Source organism: Trematomus bernacchii, unplaced genomic scaffold (genome assembly GCF_902827165.1).
Source record: "Trematomus bernacchii unplaced genomic scaffold, fTreBer1.1, whole genome shotgun sequence".
NCBI lineage: Eukaryota > Metazoa > Chordata > Actinopteri > Perciformes > Nototheniidae > Trematomus > Trematomus bernacchii.
The window spans coordinates 6770730-6788440 of record NW_022987821.1 but is presented as its reverse complement, the minus strand read 5'-3'; the positions used below and the strand labels follow the sequence as shown (position 1 = coordinate 6788440).

The 17711-nt window shown below is 42.6% G+C and overlaps 2 protein-coding genes across 6 annotated transcripts in view; one reads left to right on the top strand and one right to left on the bottom strand.

The window, feature by feature from the left end:
- Window positions 1-9567, bottom strand: part of LOC117499074 (gamma-aminobutyric acid receptor subunit alpha-5-like) — a 24843-nt gene extending 15276 nt beyond the window's left edge. Inside the window, exons 1-5 of one of the 2 annotated variants that reach the window (XM_034151356.1) lie at window positions 9276-9567; window positions 8683-8764; window positions 7495-7616; window positions 5009-5076; window positions 3570-3790 (exon numbers count right to left, since the gene is read on the bottom strand). In XM_034151356.1, coding sequence (XP_034007247.1) covers window positions 3570-3790; window positions 5009-5076; window positions 7495-7616; window positions 8683-8732 — 461 coding nt within the window. In that variant the 5' untranslated portion in view covers window positions 8733-8764; window positions 9276-9567. The remainder of the gene's footprint in view (window positions 1-3569; window positions 3791-5008; window positions 5077-7494; window positions 7617-8682; window positions 8765-9275) is intronic. The other variant, XM_034151355.1, reaches the window with a different exon arrangement.
- The window catches only part of LOC117499073 (gamma-aminobutyric acid receptor subunit beta-3-like), a 60477-nt gene that overhangs the window by 12683 nt on the left and 30083 nt on the right, over window positions 1-17711 (top strand). For 2 of the 4 annotated variants that reach the window (XM_034151351.1, XM_034151352.1), the window contains exons 2-4: window positions 11293-11340; window positions 12909-13000; window positions 13118-13185. In XM_034151351.1, coding sequence (XP_034007242.1) covers window positions 11293-11340; window positions 12909-13000; window positions 13118-13185 — 208 coding nt within the window. Of the gene's footprint in view, window positions 1-11292; window positions 11341-12396; window positions 12804-12908; window positions 13001-13117; window positions 13186-17711 lie in introns of those variants that run through there. The other 2 variants (XM_034151353.1, XM_034151354.1) reach the window with 2 other exon arrangements.

Genomic DNA, 17711 nt, shown 5'->3' with positions numbered 1-17711 from the left:
TGTGTTATTTGTCTGCATAAAAGAAAAGGAAACACTTCTAAAGAACCAGTCATTTTTGATTTCAGTCAGATGTGAATCCAACCTCTTTCTCCAAATGGACACAATGGAACTATCTAAGGACTTGAGGTAGAATTGAACACGTCAATTGTTCCTCAAATCAAATTATTTGAGCTTCCTCTCTCTCAGTGTCCTGAAAGACCTGCATGATTAAGTGAATAAAGCTCACAAACCAAGCATAAACACATCATAATTCTTCTCTTTTTTGTAACTATCTGCCCTAGATTGAATGGAGTCCCTCTGGGTATTATTCTCGCTCATTGCTTGATGATAAACAGTGATATGATGATGTGGACTCCCTGAACTTAATGGGCTGGATAGAGGAGAATCAGAGCACATAAACACATGTTTACTGCACATCTTCTCCCACAGTACATGATGTATTTCCCTTCAGTTATCTCTAGTGTAATCTTGGTGGAACTGTGTCACCAAGACGTGGCGAAATCCTCCTGGGTCGTCCTTTTTTTATGCTCCAAAAACACTTCATGCATGTATCTTCTGCAGGAGGTTCCTCCAATTATACGGGTAAAGCGAGCAGAGCGTTGCAAAGTGGGGTAAGGGGCCATCGCTGGTCCCTACAGAGCTGACTGGGGACTCAGCTTGCTTTCCACATCACTGCAGGATTATCCAATTGCATTATTGTGTCTGAAGGATTGTGTACGGAGAGAGAGTCTTTGGGATACATGAGAACATGACTGTTGGCTATCATACCATGTCCTAATTATGCATGTGGCCTAGCCCCGTTAGCAGGGATGCCTGTTTTGATAAATACTTTTGATTTGGGCTGTGATTAGATCAGTATCTTTTAAAAGGATAGTGTAGATTTGTGTGGTGCTCTTCTCTACGCTGATTGGCAGGTTCGTTTTTGGATGCTGTGTGACTTTGATAGGGCTTTTGTCAATGGAGTCCCATGCTTCCTTTCAGCCAGTATGGACTCAGTAAAAAGTACACAAACACACCTGTGGGAAATCTAGGGTTTACAATACGCCTGATCCTGCAGAAAAGTGGAGAACTTTGACGACGGGACAAAAGCAGAAAGGGCTGAGTTGAGCCATCTGTCTTTGGACACCAACAAGCACATTTTTAACAACTTGTATCACATACAGTCGGTCTCATGGGAATCATACACAGTCAGTATGGTAGCCCGTTTTAATGATTACAGAGAAGGCCAGCAGTCTAAAGGCAGCACTAGGAGCATGAATGAACATATCTGTTCCTAATGATAATGGTGTGTAATGCACTCACTCTGTGGTAGTGTGGAGATTTCCAGCAGCTGATTAAGCCGTACATGTTGCAGCCGGCTGTAATGGACCGCCATCAGGCTCCATGTGCATTAAGCTCGAGGAGCGTTGTGAAAAGGGGCATTTTATGAATTATTCACGGAGACAAATGCATACAAATGTGCTCCATAAAGCCAAGCGCTCATCCTCAGAGTAATGCTTTTCAAATGACATGAGCTCTCATTCACACCCGCATGTGGAAGTGGTGCGTGTGTGTGCGTGCGTGCGTGTGTGTGTGTAATGTCTGTAATGTGACATGACAGTGTGTCTGTTCCTATGCGTACGAGTGTGAATGTTTTAAGAGCCGTTTCCATGATGGATGGGTGGACAAAGTGTCTGTGTGAATCTTACAGGAACGTACACATGTATTTACTCCATTTACTGCATGCTGCACCTGCTTACAGCACCCAAAGGTGTTTCTGTTTGTTGTGGGTGCACTGTTAATACTATATATTATTTGTTTAACACAATTAATCATCTTTATAGGCTCAACAGATATTAATAATCATCAAGCAGCTTTTTTAAATTCAATAATTAGTTGATATATAAGACAGGTGTGTCATCTTCACATCATTCTTCTTCAAGAATGTATTTGTTTTTATTGATTTGTTCTCTAGTTTTTTTATGTTTACAGTGTCTGCTTTCTATTATCTGGATTTAATGCAGTCTTACTGTATTTGTATGTAGTTTTATATAAGATTTTTGCTTGAAATGATCCTTTATTCCCTTATTTTCTTGATAACAAACTGAAAAACTGAATAACAGTCAATGCACACAGGCGTGTAAAACACATTAACAAACCCATCGTTGTGTTGGCTGTAACCTCCAAGTGCCCAGATGGCCTGTGTGTGTGTGTGTGTGTGTGTGTGTGTGTGTGTGTGTGTGTGTGTGTGTGTGTGTGTGTGTGTGTGTGTGTGTGTGTGTGTGTGTGTGTGTGTGTGTGTGTGTGTGTAGGAAATAAAACCAGTGCTGCCTGTGGTTAAGCTCTGCTGATAATGACGGGCACAGCACTGTAACAATTAGACGATTAAAGGCAACCCACTGCTGCCTCGTTTCGGCTGTGGCAGGGAACGTGATGCCATTTTTAGATTATCAAAGCCCTTTCTCTCCTGCACACATTTCTGCATCCTGACATAAATACATGTATGGAAGTGCACACACACACACACAATCCTTCACTTGTTAAGCCTCGAGGTCAAAGTTGAGAGCCACCATTACTGATTAAGACGCGCTTCACACTGCGTTGGATGCATGTGACAAAGAGGTGAGTGTAAGTGCACTCTTCTTCAGATATGTATATGTGTCAGGGCGGTTGCATATGGATAATCTGTCCTCCATGCAGCATTATTCTCCCGGTGGGTGTTACTGGTATCAGATAGAGTGCTCTCATCCGTGATACAGTCACTCTTAAGTCCTACAGTATCTCCAGAGGATAAGCACAGAATTATTCTAATTCTCTGGTGAAAGGGTCACGGCGAGTCCTTGTGGTCACACCGCTGTTCTGCTAAACAAAAACAACCTTTTTTATGTCAGAAAGCATGGATCGCAGCTCAATTTTACATAATTTGTTCCTTTCCTGTCAGCTTTTTAAGTTTAAATACTGGTGGTTTAATTTCGAGTGCTCACCATCTGCTTGTTTCTTTTTTTATTTGCCTCTACACTACTGCCAAAAACGATAGTTCACTCCATGATTGCCAAAACCATAGTTCACAATGAGGCTGCGTTTCATAATTGATGACCTCCCTCTGCCGTCTCATTTAAAGAGACACTAATATGCGTCATTAAGTATGTCTCAATGCGATTTAAAAAGCAAAAAATAGAACAAATTTAAGGAAAGACTTGAAATATTTGCCCTTATTTTAAATACTGACTTTTCCAGGACAAATGCCTGTGATTGGCCACTGGGTGACACTGTTCTCCCACAGTCTGAGTGCCACACTGAAGGCTTTTAGCACTGGATTCCTCTCTTAATTCAAACCTGAAATGTGAATTATGTTGGCCTTGCTAGCTTATTTTTTCATCTTCAAAGCACTCTTAAAAAATTAAAAGCTGCATGAGCTCATAAAAGCCAGGTTTCCTTCATACATAGACACTGCACCTGGAAAATCAACACTGTGCAGACTAGTGCACTTCTCTTCTGCTTAGCAACATATATGAAATTAATCAATCTTGGACAGCAAAGAGGTTTATAGTGATTCATAGCGGTTGTAAAAGAGTATGAAGGAGATGTACCTCATGGTGTAAAGCAAAGTGCCGTCATCCTGGAGCCTCAGCAGCTTGTTGGGCGTGGTCATGTTGTGAGCGATAGATTTCTTTCCATTAAGGAAGAAGGTGTCGGGGGTCCAGATGTTGCTGGCGAGCAGGTTGTTCAACGGCAGCATCTCCATGGGCCCTTTGAAGCACAGACGCTCGTCCTTCCAGCTCTGACGGAAGAACACGTCGACGGTGTACTCCTGAGACCAGAGAAACAGGACGATTTCCACCAGAAATATGTAGTACGTGATGTCAGTGAAGTGCACACTGCTCTCATGTTTACCAATCTGCCTGCCCTCTGATCATTTGTATCTCAAAACATGCTGAAGGCAGAAAGTTCTAGAGTCTATTTCACTCAGCTCATTTCGTCTGGTGGTGTATTTACCCAAAACAAGAATTTAAAGTTATGTAGAGCCTCTGCTGCAGCATCATTTTCTTCCCTAATGGAGCTTTTTGGTGTCTCATTTCAGAGCTACAAATAAGTACATTAACACAGAAGACGCTAATTTAACTTGCTACTTAGCAGCCAATTGTCAATCAGCGCAGAATGGTCCAACATTGTGCAGCAACTCCTGTTTTATGCCACTACGATTTTGCAGATCAAGCACTGTGGAGATCCAGCATGAATGTGCACATGTGTGAAATATCGACCCGTTTCAAGCTAGGACAACAACGACAAATGAACAGGAAACGAACGCTCCATCCTGCAGAATAATAGCGCTGTTAGTGGCGCTGACATATAAGCTTTTATGGACCGCAAAAACTATTCAAGTCTCTCGCAAGCATTTCGTTAATCATTCATGCATTGCTGTCAATACCTTTTTCAAGTCAATTATGGGAAAGTGGCAACTGCTGTGTCAAAGTGAGCCAGGGATATGGCCGGGTGTAATAGGAGATTTAATGAAAAAGGAGATTTAATGCCAGCCAAGTGGAACCGTATAGTTCATAAGAGAATGGATTAATAAAGGGATGAACAAGTGGGAATGGGCCAGCCACGTTGCATTCAATCTTAAATGTCATCCACGTTCAGTCTGCCTCATTTACATGAAGCTAAAACAAATCCAATCTTCAAAGAGACAACCAGGACCGGAGCGTTCATCCCGGGAAACAGCGTGAGCAGTGGGGCCCGTCTCATCAAATGTAAATATATGTTTCCATCTAAAAATACCTACAGTAGCCTGGGTGGGCGTTGGAGACGTTTATGTGTGTGTGTGTGTGTGTGTGTGTGTGTGTGTGTGTGTGTGTGTGTGTGTGTGTGTGTGTGTGTGTGTGTGTGAGAGTGTGTGTGTGTGTGTGTGTGTGTGTGTGTGTGTGTGTGTGTGTGTGTGTGTGTGTGTGTGTGTGAGAGTGTGTGTGTTTACCCAGCGAAGCCAATCTCTCTCTTTTGTATTTACTGTGTTTGCTGCAGATGAACTCACCATCTCTGTGTCAGACACCGGGCCGAAGCTGGTGACAAATATATTCGTCTTGATCTCGGTGACGTTTTCTGTTAAGAGAGAGAATGTGAGAATGTTGGGAGGTCATTAAAAAGATAGAGAAAAAACATTAATGAATAGTTTTTTTAATTAAGTAATACAGGACAGATATTGGAGTTGATAAGCCATCTGTAAGTCAATTTATTCCCCTGATATTTAGGAGTTCTCCCCTGACAAGAGCCGCATCAAATCTAACAGTGCAGAGGATTACATTACATTACATTACATGTCACTTGTTAGACGCTTTTATCCAAAGCGACTTACATACATTGAGTACTGTGGACAATCCCCACAGGAGCCATTTGGGGTGAAGTGTCTTGCCCAGGGACACAACGACATGCTGACTGCAGTGGGACTCAAACTTGCTATCCCCTGATTCGAAGTCCATCACACTACCCACTGAGCCACAGCCACAGAGGATGCAACTAAGGATTAGTTTCATCATTGATTAGTCTATAAGATGTAAGAAAATAGTGAATAAAAGGGTCCTCAAGTGTCTTTCTGTGTGACTAAACCTCCACAAAAACAAGATATTCACTTGGTTTCTCTCTCAGGGCTAGTTTCAGACTCTTTTACACAAAGACAATTTTAACTAATTAGAGGGAAACTTGGTCAAATGAAAGGTAGATAGAACGATGTAATCAATGTTCCCAATTAAAAACCAGCATCAGCTGTACAGAATAAAAATCTGTATTTCCATTACGTTATTTTTGTCATTTGTACAAGCAAAGCCAACTTAATCCTCACTATGCATGTAAATGCGTTCCTGAGCAGCTTGTTGAGTGCTGAATGAAGGCCTGAATGTTTTTGTGGTATGTATTTATAGGTCCTCTTGTGAAGGGTAGCAACCGTTACCAGGATGTGAGAGCAGACTTCAGCCATGACACATCAGGCATTCGACATTAAAAAGCCTAGTTTCTTCCCCATTATGGTTCAAGCACTCTATGTACTCGGGAACAAATTGTAATGATGACCGATGTAGTGAGGACAAAATAAAGAGCGGTGGAGGAAAAGGAAAATCAGCGGAGTAAAGTGCCGCGCCGTTAAAGAACGAGAAGCTAGGGAAGGGTTGAAAAATGAAAATTGAAAAGCTTTTTATTTCAGCGGGGCCTTTAGAAATCTGCACCTTTTGAATGGCAATGGCTCTCAAGGTTATCTGCTGTTGCCAGGGTGAAGAGTGTGAATAAAACACCTTAGCAACATGTTGAAGCCTGATTGATTTACTCTCCTCTACTCTGCTGGTGTACAAGAAAAACACCTGCATGCATACATGATCCTCGCCGTGGATCAGGAGCAAACACAGCGTCTGAAAACATGTGTTCACCAGCTGACATGGGAGATAAACTCCACATCTGCTCGCACAGTTTCCACCCTTGTATCTGCCAATCTCCCAGCAATATCCTATGAAACGGTGCATGAAATATCAGCGGGAAACAAGGCCTCCCACAGCAGATTCAGGTTTGCATGCTGGGTAGTTTGACTGTGGTGTTATGATATTAAAGGTCCCCTGTTATACTGTTTTTCATCAATATATTACAGGTCACAGATATATACAGAGCCTGTCTCTGATTGGCTGGAACACCAAACAGATCATTGCAGCATCCCATAATCCCCTCTGTTTCAAGGGGGGGGGGGGGGTTACCTTGGTTGCTGATTGGCTAATGGTTGCACAAGACAAAAACATCGTTATGACATCATAAAGTGGCCAAAATCTGATCAGCTAACTTTCAGACAGGTTTTTATAAAAATGGATCAGGACAAAAAGTGAGAGAATCTTTTTTCCTGAAACTTTCAGAGTCTCTTTACACAGAGGGGACACATGTTGATGAAGAAGAGACATGAAGAAGAGGGGACACATGTTGATGAAGAAGAGACATGAAGAAGAGGGGACACATGTTGATGTAGAAGAGACATGAAGAAGAGGGGACACATGTTGATGTAGAAGAGACATGAAGAAGAGGGGACACATGTTGATGTAGAAGAGACATGAAAAAGAGGGGACACATGTTGATGTAGAAGAGACATGAAGAAGAGGGGACACATGTTGATGTAGAAGAGACATGAAGAAGAGGGGACACATGTTGATGTAGAAGAGACATGAAAAAGAGGGGACACATGTTGATGTAGAAGAGACATGGAGAAGAGGGGACACATGTTGATGTAGAAGAGACATGAAGAAGAGGGGACACGTGTTGATGTAGAAGAGACATGAAGAAGAGGGGACACATGTTGATGTAGAAGAGACATGAAGAAGAGGGGACACATGTTGATGTAGAAGAGACATGAAGAAGAGGGGACACATGGTGATGTAGAAGAGACATGAAAAAGTGGACTTTGCATAATAGGAGACCTATAAAAATGTAAGATGACTGTGTTGTTTCCAAATAAAAAGGCTCTGAATTATGATTAAAATTAGATCTCAGGCAAACCTCCAAGCCCCGGACGGAGCCTGTTGTCGTAACCGTCGAGGAGCCCGTCAAGGATCCTCGTGAAAACTGTGCTGTTGTCATTGGCCGCCGCCTCCTTTTGAGCCTCTGAGGACGTGCCGAGACTAGGAGAGGGAACAAGGGAACAAGGGTGTTGAGATTCAAAGAATGAGGACAGGTGGAGAGGAAACAAGGGAACAAGGGTGTTGAGTATCAAAGACAGAGGACAGGCAGAGACTAGGAGAGGAAACAAGGGAACAAGGGTGTTGAGATTCAAAGAAAGATGACAAGCAGAGAGGAAACAAGGGAACAAGGGTGTTGAGATTCAAAGAAAGAGGAAAGGCAGAGACTAGGAGAGGAAACAAGGGAACAAGGGTGTTGAGATTCAAAGAAAGAGGAAAGGCAGAGACTAGGAGAGGAAACAAGGGAACAAGGGTGTTGAGATTCAAAGAAAGAGGACAGACAGAGACTAGGAGAGGAAACAAGGGATCAAGAGTAAAGAGGGGGAACAACATCCCAGTTAAACTGGACGTCAGACAGAACACGGTTATTGTGATTAATTAGCTCGCCACATTAAGGACAGGCTCGTTGTGATTAATTATTGAACATAAGTGCTGCTTACAACTACCAGTAGAGATAATTAAGGCTTTGACATGTGATCCAAATATAAACAAATGAGCTCCCCTGCTAAATATGGCAAGAAGCGAGGCGTTGTGTCCCAGGGAAGATCTCTTTTCTGTGCGGAGGATATTACTTTTATTATTACAAAGAACACTGTGTTCATGCCCAGGAATTACCACAGAGACAAGGTTACAGGATGATTTGAACGTGTGAACTCAAAGCCATTGATCTACTCCGATGAGAGGTGATGGCGATTCCACTGATTTACTGACAGCATCGCCCAAAGATCTCTTCTCGACAGCAGGACACTTAAGAAGCGATGTGGCAGAGTGCAGATTGGTTGTGAGATCAAGAGAGGAGGGGCAGCAAATGTGTTTGTATATGAAAAGACAAAAGAGGTGTTTAGACATAGCTAAAAAAAACACCACTTATCGTTGAAGATTATTGATCAAATAGCAACTTTAAGACATTTTGCTTTCGTAATAAAAGCATTAGTTTAGCATGGAAATCACACTCCACTTCTAAAGCATGACATCTGTAACAATGGGACTGTATCAGCTCTTTGTTTACCTATTTTGGCATCCACACAGGAGCAGGAGGGAAAAGACGAGCCTCGCCATGATTGAAATTCTCTTCACTTTGTTGTTAAGAGCTGTAACACAATTACAGAGAGAAAGAGACAAACAAAAATGGCATCAGGAATGCACCAAACACACAAAAATGGGGTTTCACTATCCTCTAAATATGACAAATCTAGCAAAAAAAATCCCAATAACTCACACAAAGAAACTCAGCTGCAGACAGAGCATTACAGGAATCACTAAATCAAGCGGTGGGACAACCTCTGCTCAATGAGGCTGCAACTCTTTACATGCAGAACACCTACCGTACCTCACAAATACACTAGACATCCTTAGATATCATGAAGACAATACATAAAAAAAGGGATTGTCTGCAGTGTGATCCCCATTGTGTAAATCTCCCACTGCGTTTGAATCCAGTGCATTACATTTCACACGGGCCACCCCCCCCCCAACCACCACCTCCACCATCACCTTTTTCCACTCTCTCCATCAACAAAATCTCATTTTCATTTGCCATGCTGTGTCTAATTATACAAAAAAAAACTGAAAAAACGGGGTAGCTGAATGCATATCCATCACCATCACCATCTTATGCTGCGAATGGAGGCTGGGGGTCTCCGTCTGAGAAACTGGGCGATCACGGGTTCAATCAGCTAATCCTCCGGTGTTTCTGCTGTCTCTCAGGCGGTGTTTTAGTGTCTGTCTCCCCGCTTTAGTGTCTGCTGCACCGCCGCTCCTGCATCGCCTCCAGAGGTGTTGCAGCAGCAGCATCACACGCGTTTATCCGCCAGCCTCGCAGGAGACTGGATTCTCTCCACATTTTTTTCCCGTCCCGATGCTATACCGCCTACTGCCGGTGCTGCAACACAGGCTAATCATTTTTTATAATAGGTGCTGCCCATTGGTGGGTTTTGAGGAGGAGGCGCACTGGCAGGGAAACTAAGGGGGGGGGGGGGGGGGGGGGGGGAAGTCAGATGTTAACAAAATCAGGTGCGGGATTTAAAACGCTATCGCTGAATTCAACATTTAAAGTGTCATATCAGTTTCCTCCTTATTGTCACCCTGTCAGATTAACATCACCTGCCATGCTTCAAATGTTCATCTGAACTGTTATCTGACACGATCAATTATAAAGATCTTACGTAACCTGATTCGCCCCAGGGGATCAATAATTAGGATTTCTGATAATGTGTTCACACAATTTGACAGATTTAATTTACATTTTCATGACTTTAAGACACGTTTTCCACCGTTTAATACCTGTATCTCAACCATTTATCTGATCTATGGTACTATATGTAAACCATGTCTATTACTTTCGCTATTTCAAACCCTGTTCTATTACTTTTAACGTTATCTGCTCACCTTTTCGGAGATACTCCACAAACTTTCTGCAGACTAACGTAACTAACCTGCTGACTGCATAAATCTGAGACACATGGTTAAAAAAAAACACTGCCAAAAACACAGAGATCTGATATTAAAAACAGTGCTGCTGGATGTTTTTACGGTGTCTGTGAAGGCTCAAGAAAACGTTAATTTTATGTGAGTTTTTATACATCTGAGTGAGTGAATAAAATACTGCAAAACCAACCAACAAACGGCATTTATTTGGCTTATGCAACTAGCCTAACTATTTTTTGCATGCTGATTTATTTATGTAAAATCATGAATATGCATAGGCCTATTGTATTTACTGTCAAAACATGCAATGCAATTAAAGCCCTCTTCAGAAAAGTCTGGAATCGTTATCATCCTGACGGTTGCCATAAGAGGGAAGCCGAGATCCACGTTTCGCAGCCGGTATAATTAGTGTATGATATTTAACATGCCGACACTTTACTTAATCCGTCTGGAGGTGCAGTCTGTGCGCGGGGAAGTAACAGCAGGAACATGAAATGGTGTCCCCTCTGGAGGCTGATTTCAACACCATGGACAGCTCCTGCAGAGTGATGACAGAGGGGGGCAAGTGTGTGAGGAAAGAGAGAGAGGTGTGTGTGTGTGTGTGTGTGTGTGTGTGTGTGTGTGTGTGTGTGTGTGTGTGTGTGTGTGTGTGTGTGTGTGTGTGTGTGTGTGTGTGTGTGTGTGTGTGTGTGTGTGTGTGTGTGTGTGTGTGTGTGTGTCTGGAGATTAGAGGGTGGGGGTGAGGGGCTCTCCCAGGAAATTCAGTGCCTTTCAATATTTTGCCCTGCAGGCATCCCTCTGTTTCAGACTCCTGCTTTACTACCTGAAACAGAGGGCTGCACATATTAGTTCACGCACATATTAGTTCACACACACACACACACACACACACACACACACACACACACACCCACACACACACACACACACACACACACACACACACACACACACACACACACACACACACACACACACACACACACACACACACACACACAATCCAACAAAAACACACCTTTAAGGCTCATGAAACTGCTCACATGTGAATTAAAAGCCATCCAAGCATATGGTGAAAATAGGAGACCCCAATATTTCCCAACAATAGATATGTTAATGGTTGTGATTTAAGTCATTTTCATTGGCTAAAAGCTATTTTAGCATTAATGATGTCATCGCCCTTTTCTTTCAGGAATGCTGTTGACGGAAACAAGAAGTTGTTCGCCATCTATGACACGAGGTAGGAATTGTCACAACACACACACACACACACACACACACACACACACACACACACACACACACACACACACACACACACACACACACACACACACACACACACACACACACACACACACACACACACACACACACACACACAATTATATATTAATGAGGTTCTCCAACTGTGTGCTTAATTATCCACGGAGTGTCTGGCAATTTCAATATCTCTCAGTCTGAATATAATCAATGCTAGAGCCCTACATTTTAGTCGAGGAAAAAAAGAGGGTTATTATAGGCGATAAACTGGAGGATCAATCACAAGCATCGATTAATAGGTTGATAAACACAGCCTGTCCCTCCTCGATATGGTTCGGGTCCCGCCATTTTTATAGGAAACTGGGGAAGGGGATTGGCGCAGATGGAGTGAAGAGCACTGTAAAAAATGTCCATCTTAACTTAAACCAAGAAAAATATATTTATGGGGTACAATTTAATTTGACATATATAGGGAACATGGGGAACACAACTTGAACTGTGAAATAGTTGCATATATTCTCTTTAACTTTAAAAAGGTTAAAGATAATTAAAAAAATAGTTTCAGGGAGAGTTGAATAATAATATGCAAATGAATTGCATTATGGGAATTGTAGGATCCACTGTTTTTGAACATTTCTGAATATTTTCATGAATTAAAGTTAGAATATTTTGTCTGAAGCTGCTTTGAAATATGTCTCTTGTGAATCCTACAACGTACTGTAAGTGTTACAAAGCCATAGTGACCCTTTAACCATCCACATCCAATCAAAACACAATACCTAAAATAGACAGAGGCAGATTATTGGCCAATTCATTAAAAAAATAAAGAGAATTTTCAGAGCACTTCATGCATTGGAAATTATTTTATACGCATTACAATAAAGGGAAACTGAGCTCTGGGATATCCCCCCCCCCAAATAAAAAAAAGAAAGACTTAAAATTAGCTACTGGTGGATGTTTTTTACAGTGTGTAAGTGTTGGGCTTCGTCTCACATTTGAACAAACCGAGTGCCTTCACCGCCACCAGCAGCAGCAGCAGCAGCAGCAGCACCCCGCGCGCACTCCTCATCAATATGCGCTTCAGATCCTGAATGTAGAGCCGCTTCTTCTTCTTCTGCACAGTCACACACGGCAAACCGGAGCCAGTGTTTGAAGTCGGGGATGTCTGCCCATATTTCACATCTGACTCCATCCACTGCCAGCTGCTGACTTTTACCCCTCTTCTCAGTCGACTTTCACCTCTCCGGGCAATCAATGGATTTACTCTGATTTTGAAAGAGCGTCCAGAACCGTCTCGACTGTTGCTGCTGTTGTTGTGGTTGTAAACAACGCAGAAAAGCACACACAAAAAATAGGGGTGATGTTTCCTTTGCACAGGGTGCGTCAATTTCGCGTCTTTTCCGCACTGGTTGTCGGTTCGATTGTGTGTTGCGCGAAAAGGTGAGTGCTTTTGTCATTCTGTGAGAAGTCAAGGTTATTGCACGGGTTGATTGACAGCCGGAGCCAAGGTGATGTCCCCCCTTCTTTCTTATGCTCTCATTCCAGCGTCAATGAACCGGGGAACATGTCTTTCGTGAAGGAGACGGTGGATAAACTACTGAAGGGTTATGATATCCGACTGAGGCCGGACTTTGGAGGTATGTGCCATGTTTACCTCCCCCTAATCCCCCCTGTGCTTTATGTTTGGCGCCATTCACAGTGTTGTGGTCAGGTGTAAAGGGCCTCTACATATTGTGCTTTTTAACCTCTTGCAGGCGCCCCAGTTGCAGTGGGGATGAGCATAGACGTGGCCAGCATAGACATGGTGTCAGAAGTCAACATGGTGAGTGCATTATCACTGTTTCTCTGTGTTTACTCAACCGCATAATGTATGCAGTCCTGCTGCCTCTGTACATTGGCACTCACAGTGCGGATGTAAATCCAGTTTTTTTTCTCTCCTCCCGAGCCATTATGTGATGGGCTGGGTTTCCTGTAAGCAGCAACACATCTTTATCTCACACGCTGCACACTGTGCTACCTTACATACACAGAGCCCGGGTGTAAAAAATGAACATAATGCAGCTCCTGACAATGCTTCTCCTCAGACAGTAGCTCACTTAGAGGAAAGATTAGAGCTGCAACAGTGGTTTGGCAATCAATACAGTCCACATACAGAGCAGGACACAGAGTGAGGGAAACATGCTCTGGTGATGTTGGACTCTCCACCCTTTAAGTGTTTTCCATTTTATCCCAGCCGCTTTTATCCAAACCGCTGCTTGTTAACCTCAGTGTTTCAGGAGCGTCCTCCCATAAGGCCGCTGGGCAGAGAGGGAGCTGTGATCCTGATTTGCTCATTTGTGAGTTTGATGCAATTCGGCCTGTGTTGACACACGTCTGCACTTGAAGAAAAGTCTCTTCAGGCTGATGTGTCTTAAAATATCCACAGATGAAGACCCACATTGCATTGGAAATAAGAGACACAGAGATTTTAAGCCCACATGAATGACCTGTCGAAGTTTGATTGATTTTGATGCAACCTCTAAACCCTAAACCTCTGCTCAGACATGTTTCATGTGCCTGGGTGCAATCATTATGACTTTTATTATGAACGGAGGAGTCAAACTCAGGTCAGACAGGGACTCAACCTCTGTCTGATTGTGAACATCATTTCACATAATGCTTTTACTTATTGACCAGATCTACTTAAGAGGAACAAGGCTTGCTTTTTACTGCACCATAATGTTAGAAAATGATCACTATTTATCTGTGGGAGGTGGAGTGTGTGTGTGTGTGTGTGTGTGTGTGTGTGTGTGTGTGTGTCCAAATTACAAATAAACAAACACATTTTACATTTTCAGCAAGTGTTGTGCGTCACCCTGGAAGTAGAAAAGTACCCACAAAGTATGTAACAAGGAAGTGCATTGATTCATTCACTCACTTTTGTTCTGTTGAACAAAAAGAACGCTGAAAGTTGCACAGGACGTGGAGAGAGTGTTAAACACGGTGTAAATTAACACTCTCCTTTCATTGTCTGAATAAAAAAAAGAAGAGGAGAAATGTGGAAGGAGAGTAGGGGTATTGGGGAGAAGGGGGAGGGGCTACAACCCTTGAGTCTGTCCATTGACATGTCTGAAGAGGTGTGGCTAAAGTTGCCGGTGTGTGTGTGTGTGTGTATGTGTATGTGTATGTGTATGTGTATGTGTGTGTGTGTGTGTGTGTGTGTGTGTGTGTGTGTGTGTGTGTGTGTGTGTGTGTGTGTGTGTGTGTGTGTGTGTGTGTGTGTGTGTGTGGATCAATAGTAATGGCTCAATAGCTTCTTCACCAGGTGACGCCTGGCTTTGACTGGCCAGCACTCAGAGTGGGAAACAAGAGCTCCCTGACCTTTGACACGCCCAAAGCAACTCCTAAAAATGACATTGACTGTATATACATCTCATTTATTCAGCCAAAATGTACATATAGTTAAAACCTAGTAATTTGTTAGCCCAAAAAGTACAAATGTTCAGCTACTCAACTGTAAGGATTCGCTGTTTTAATTGATTGAAGATGGAGTTTTTACCATTTGAATATATCATCTTGCCATGTTCACTGTGTTCTGACATTTACGATGCTGTAGTTGTTGCTATTATTGTTGTTATTATTTAATGAGTCATTCTTATGCTTCTGATCTTATGTGTTGTGACCATTTCATATAATTGATCAAAAGTCTGTTATAATTTAGGAGCTTTAAACACCTCAATTGACTAAAACAAAATAGCTAACAGTAGATGAATGAATAATCACATTTTCATGCACAAATAGCAGAAACACTTTTCAGGATCCAAGAGCTCAGTGGCTAACATCAGCTAGCAAGCCAATTATGCGAATGAAGGGCAGGAATCAGACAGCTGAGATCACACGTATATAGATAATTAATTGGGTCCGTTTCTCATTGCCACCATTGCACCGAGGGACTGCATCGGCGTGCATCGGTGCATCTGTGCTCGTTAGATGATGAACAGTTGGCTGCGATCCAGTGTTGAAGCCAAAACAAGACTGGTCAAGCTGCTTGTTGTTTTTCACACCAGTGTTTGACATTTGGTGGATGCTTTTCATCCAACGCCGGGACCGTCTGTGGCTGTGGAGCTGGGGATCGCTCCAGTGGGACAGGGATAACGAGTGCTTTTGTCCTGGTTTATCCAACACAAAACAGCAACGCCTGGATACATTCTGCTCTATTTCGTTCTTTTGTCAGGCTCTGTCTTGCATTCATTTCAAGAAAACTCCAGCTACTAAATCCACTCCAGAATGACCCGCATGCATTAATGGGGAAACTAGTTGTCAAAAGTTGACTTGCACTGCTGTGCTCCTGTGTGTTCTACAAGGAGCACAGATTTGCAAAACAATACTGGCAAACATTTGTAGGCGTGATCTCAGATACAAAGAGAAAATACTGCAACACAAGCGAGTAGAGAGCCTAAGGTTTTTGCTGTTTGTGAGTTACGGTTCTGCAGCTTTAGCGTGGGTATGTGAGATCCCAAATCTTCTCACTAAATTGTTTAGAAAAGGGAGGTAGTGAGATATAATGTTTAGGAAATGGATCATGAAGTTGCGGATCAATCAGTGCAAAGGGCTTATCATCGATATCAGTGATTAAGGTTGAGGGGTGAAAAATGATCCTGGGTCAATATAATCCTCTCACCGGTATTAAACGCTGATATATGTGTGCATTCAGGCATGTGAATGTGCAAATGTATACTAGAGAGAAGAGGGATTGATCCTTGCAATATAGATGTATAGATATGCTCAGATGCTTAGCCCATGCAGGTCAAAATACTATATTAGGGACTGTAGTCTAGGGTAGAAAGTCGAAAATGTCGTGAAACTGCTCATATATTTTGTAGTCCATCCATTCTTTGTCCTTGTCAAAACCGGACGCCTACATTACCCACAATGCAACTCAGCAGTAAACAGTTTTGGTAGGATATTTAGTTATGCTAGTAGCTACATATGTAACCTATAGCTGTTAGCCTCAAGCAGAAGTAAGCAGTGGGAAACTTACTTTTTCAAACTTAGTATTCAATCACTAAAACGTATTTTCTCATATGCAGTAGTACATCTAAACACATGTACACATTATTTGATGTACAAAATCACCCTTTAACACAACAACTCACTACTATAGTTTAAGATGTAAGGGGGAATGTGAAAGAAAATATTGATTATTCTGGAGAGGAACTTGTTTTTTAGAAGCTGAAATATAAAACACCCACTCAAATAATTGTTTTACAGTCCCTTTATCTTGATATTGAGCACTTTGCTCACACTGTGTACTCCCCTGGTCCCAATACTGTACATACCTCCACTCTGGTTTTATTTGATGTGCAGTGGGAGTTCATGCTCATCAACCGTGGCAGAATCGAAGATGGTCTTTGTGCTGCCTTGGGAATTTTACTGGAGACAACACTCGGGCAATCAATGCAACAACAGACCTGAACAAAAAAGAAAGAAATGGGAGCAGAGAAGATACGATGTTAAGATTTATTGAAGGACTGAAAAGAGTAGAGAAAAGCGAGGGCTTGAAGATGTGAGAAATCCAGGGAAAGGTAGAGAGAGGAGGGGGGAGCTGACAGAAAAAAAAGATAGCAAGAAGACGACTGAATATTACATCTGGCATGTCAAAAATCCACCTGGCAGGGCAGGTCGGCTAACTCTGAGCTGGGAGCTCCTGCACAGGCAGATGCTAACGTGTGAGAAAGACGCACTAATTACCTCTGAGGTTTGTCCGTGGTGTGCCGGGGGCCTCGGCAGATGAGAAACACATACGAGGACAAGATCAGAGCAAGGCAAAACAGATTATGTGTGTGCTGAGGCAGTGCTTACTTAGAAACTAGTGGTACACTTATTGAGAGAGAGGCAGAGACAGGGGTTTGGGACTAAGGTTCGGAGATGATTATTTGAACTGCAGCAGAGCCAGCATTTAACAATGTTTTGAAACACTCCAATTAAGAATATTTAAAAATCAGGGCACCATGTGTAGGTGTGCTTTCATTATCAAAGACCTGGTGCAGAAATGGCGGTCTTTATCCCAGCCCATTAGCCGTGCCTCGTGAAAGTCATCATCATTTTGAGAAATGAAATCACAGGGAAATGGTCAGAGTCTGAAACCGTGTGTGTGTGTGTGTGTGTGTAGTTGCAGTTAACAGGCTGAACAAGCTAGTCATCCATACACCCACGACTGCGTGTGGGTGTCAAAAAGAAGAAAAAAAAATCTGTCATTATGGAGAGGTGAAAAGATCTCTCTCCATCTCTGCTTCTCCAAATGTTCCTGCTGCCTGCTTTGTGTTAAGGAGTGCACAACATTTCCATAAAGTAGCTTCATCTATCACT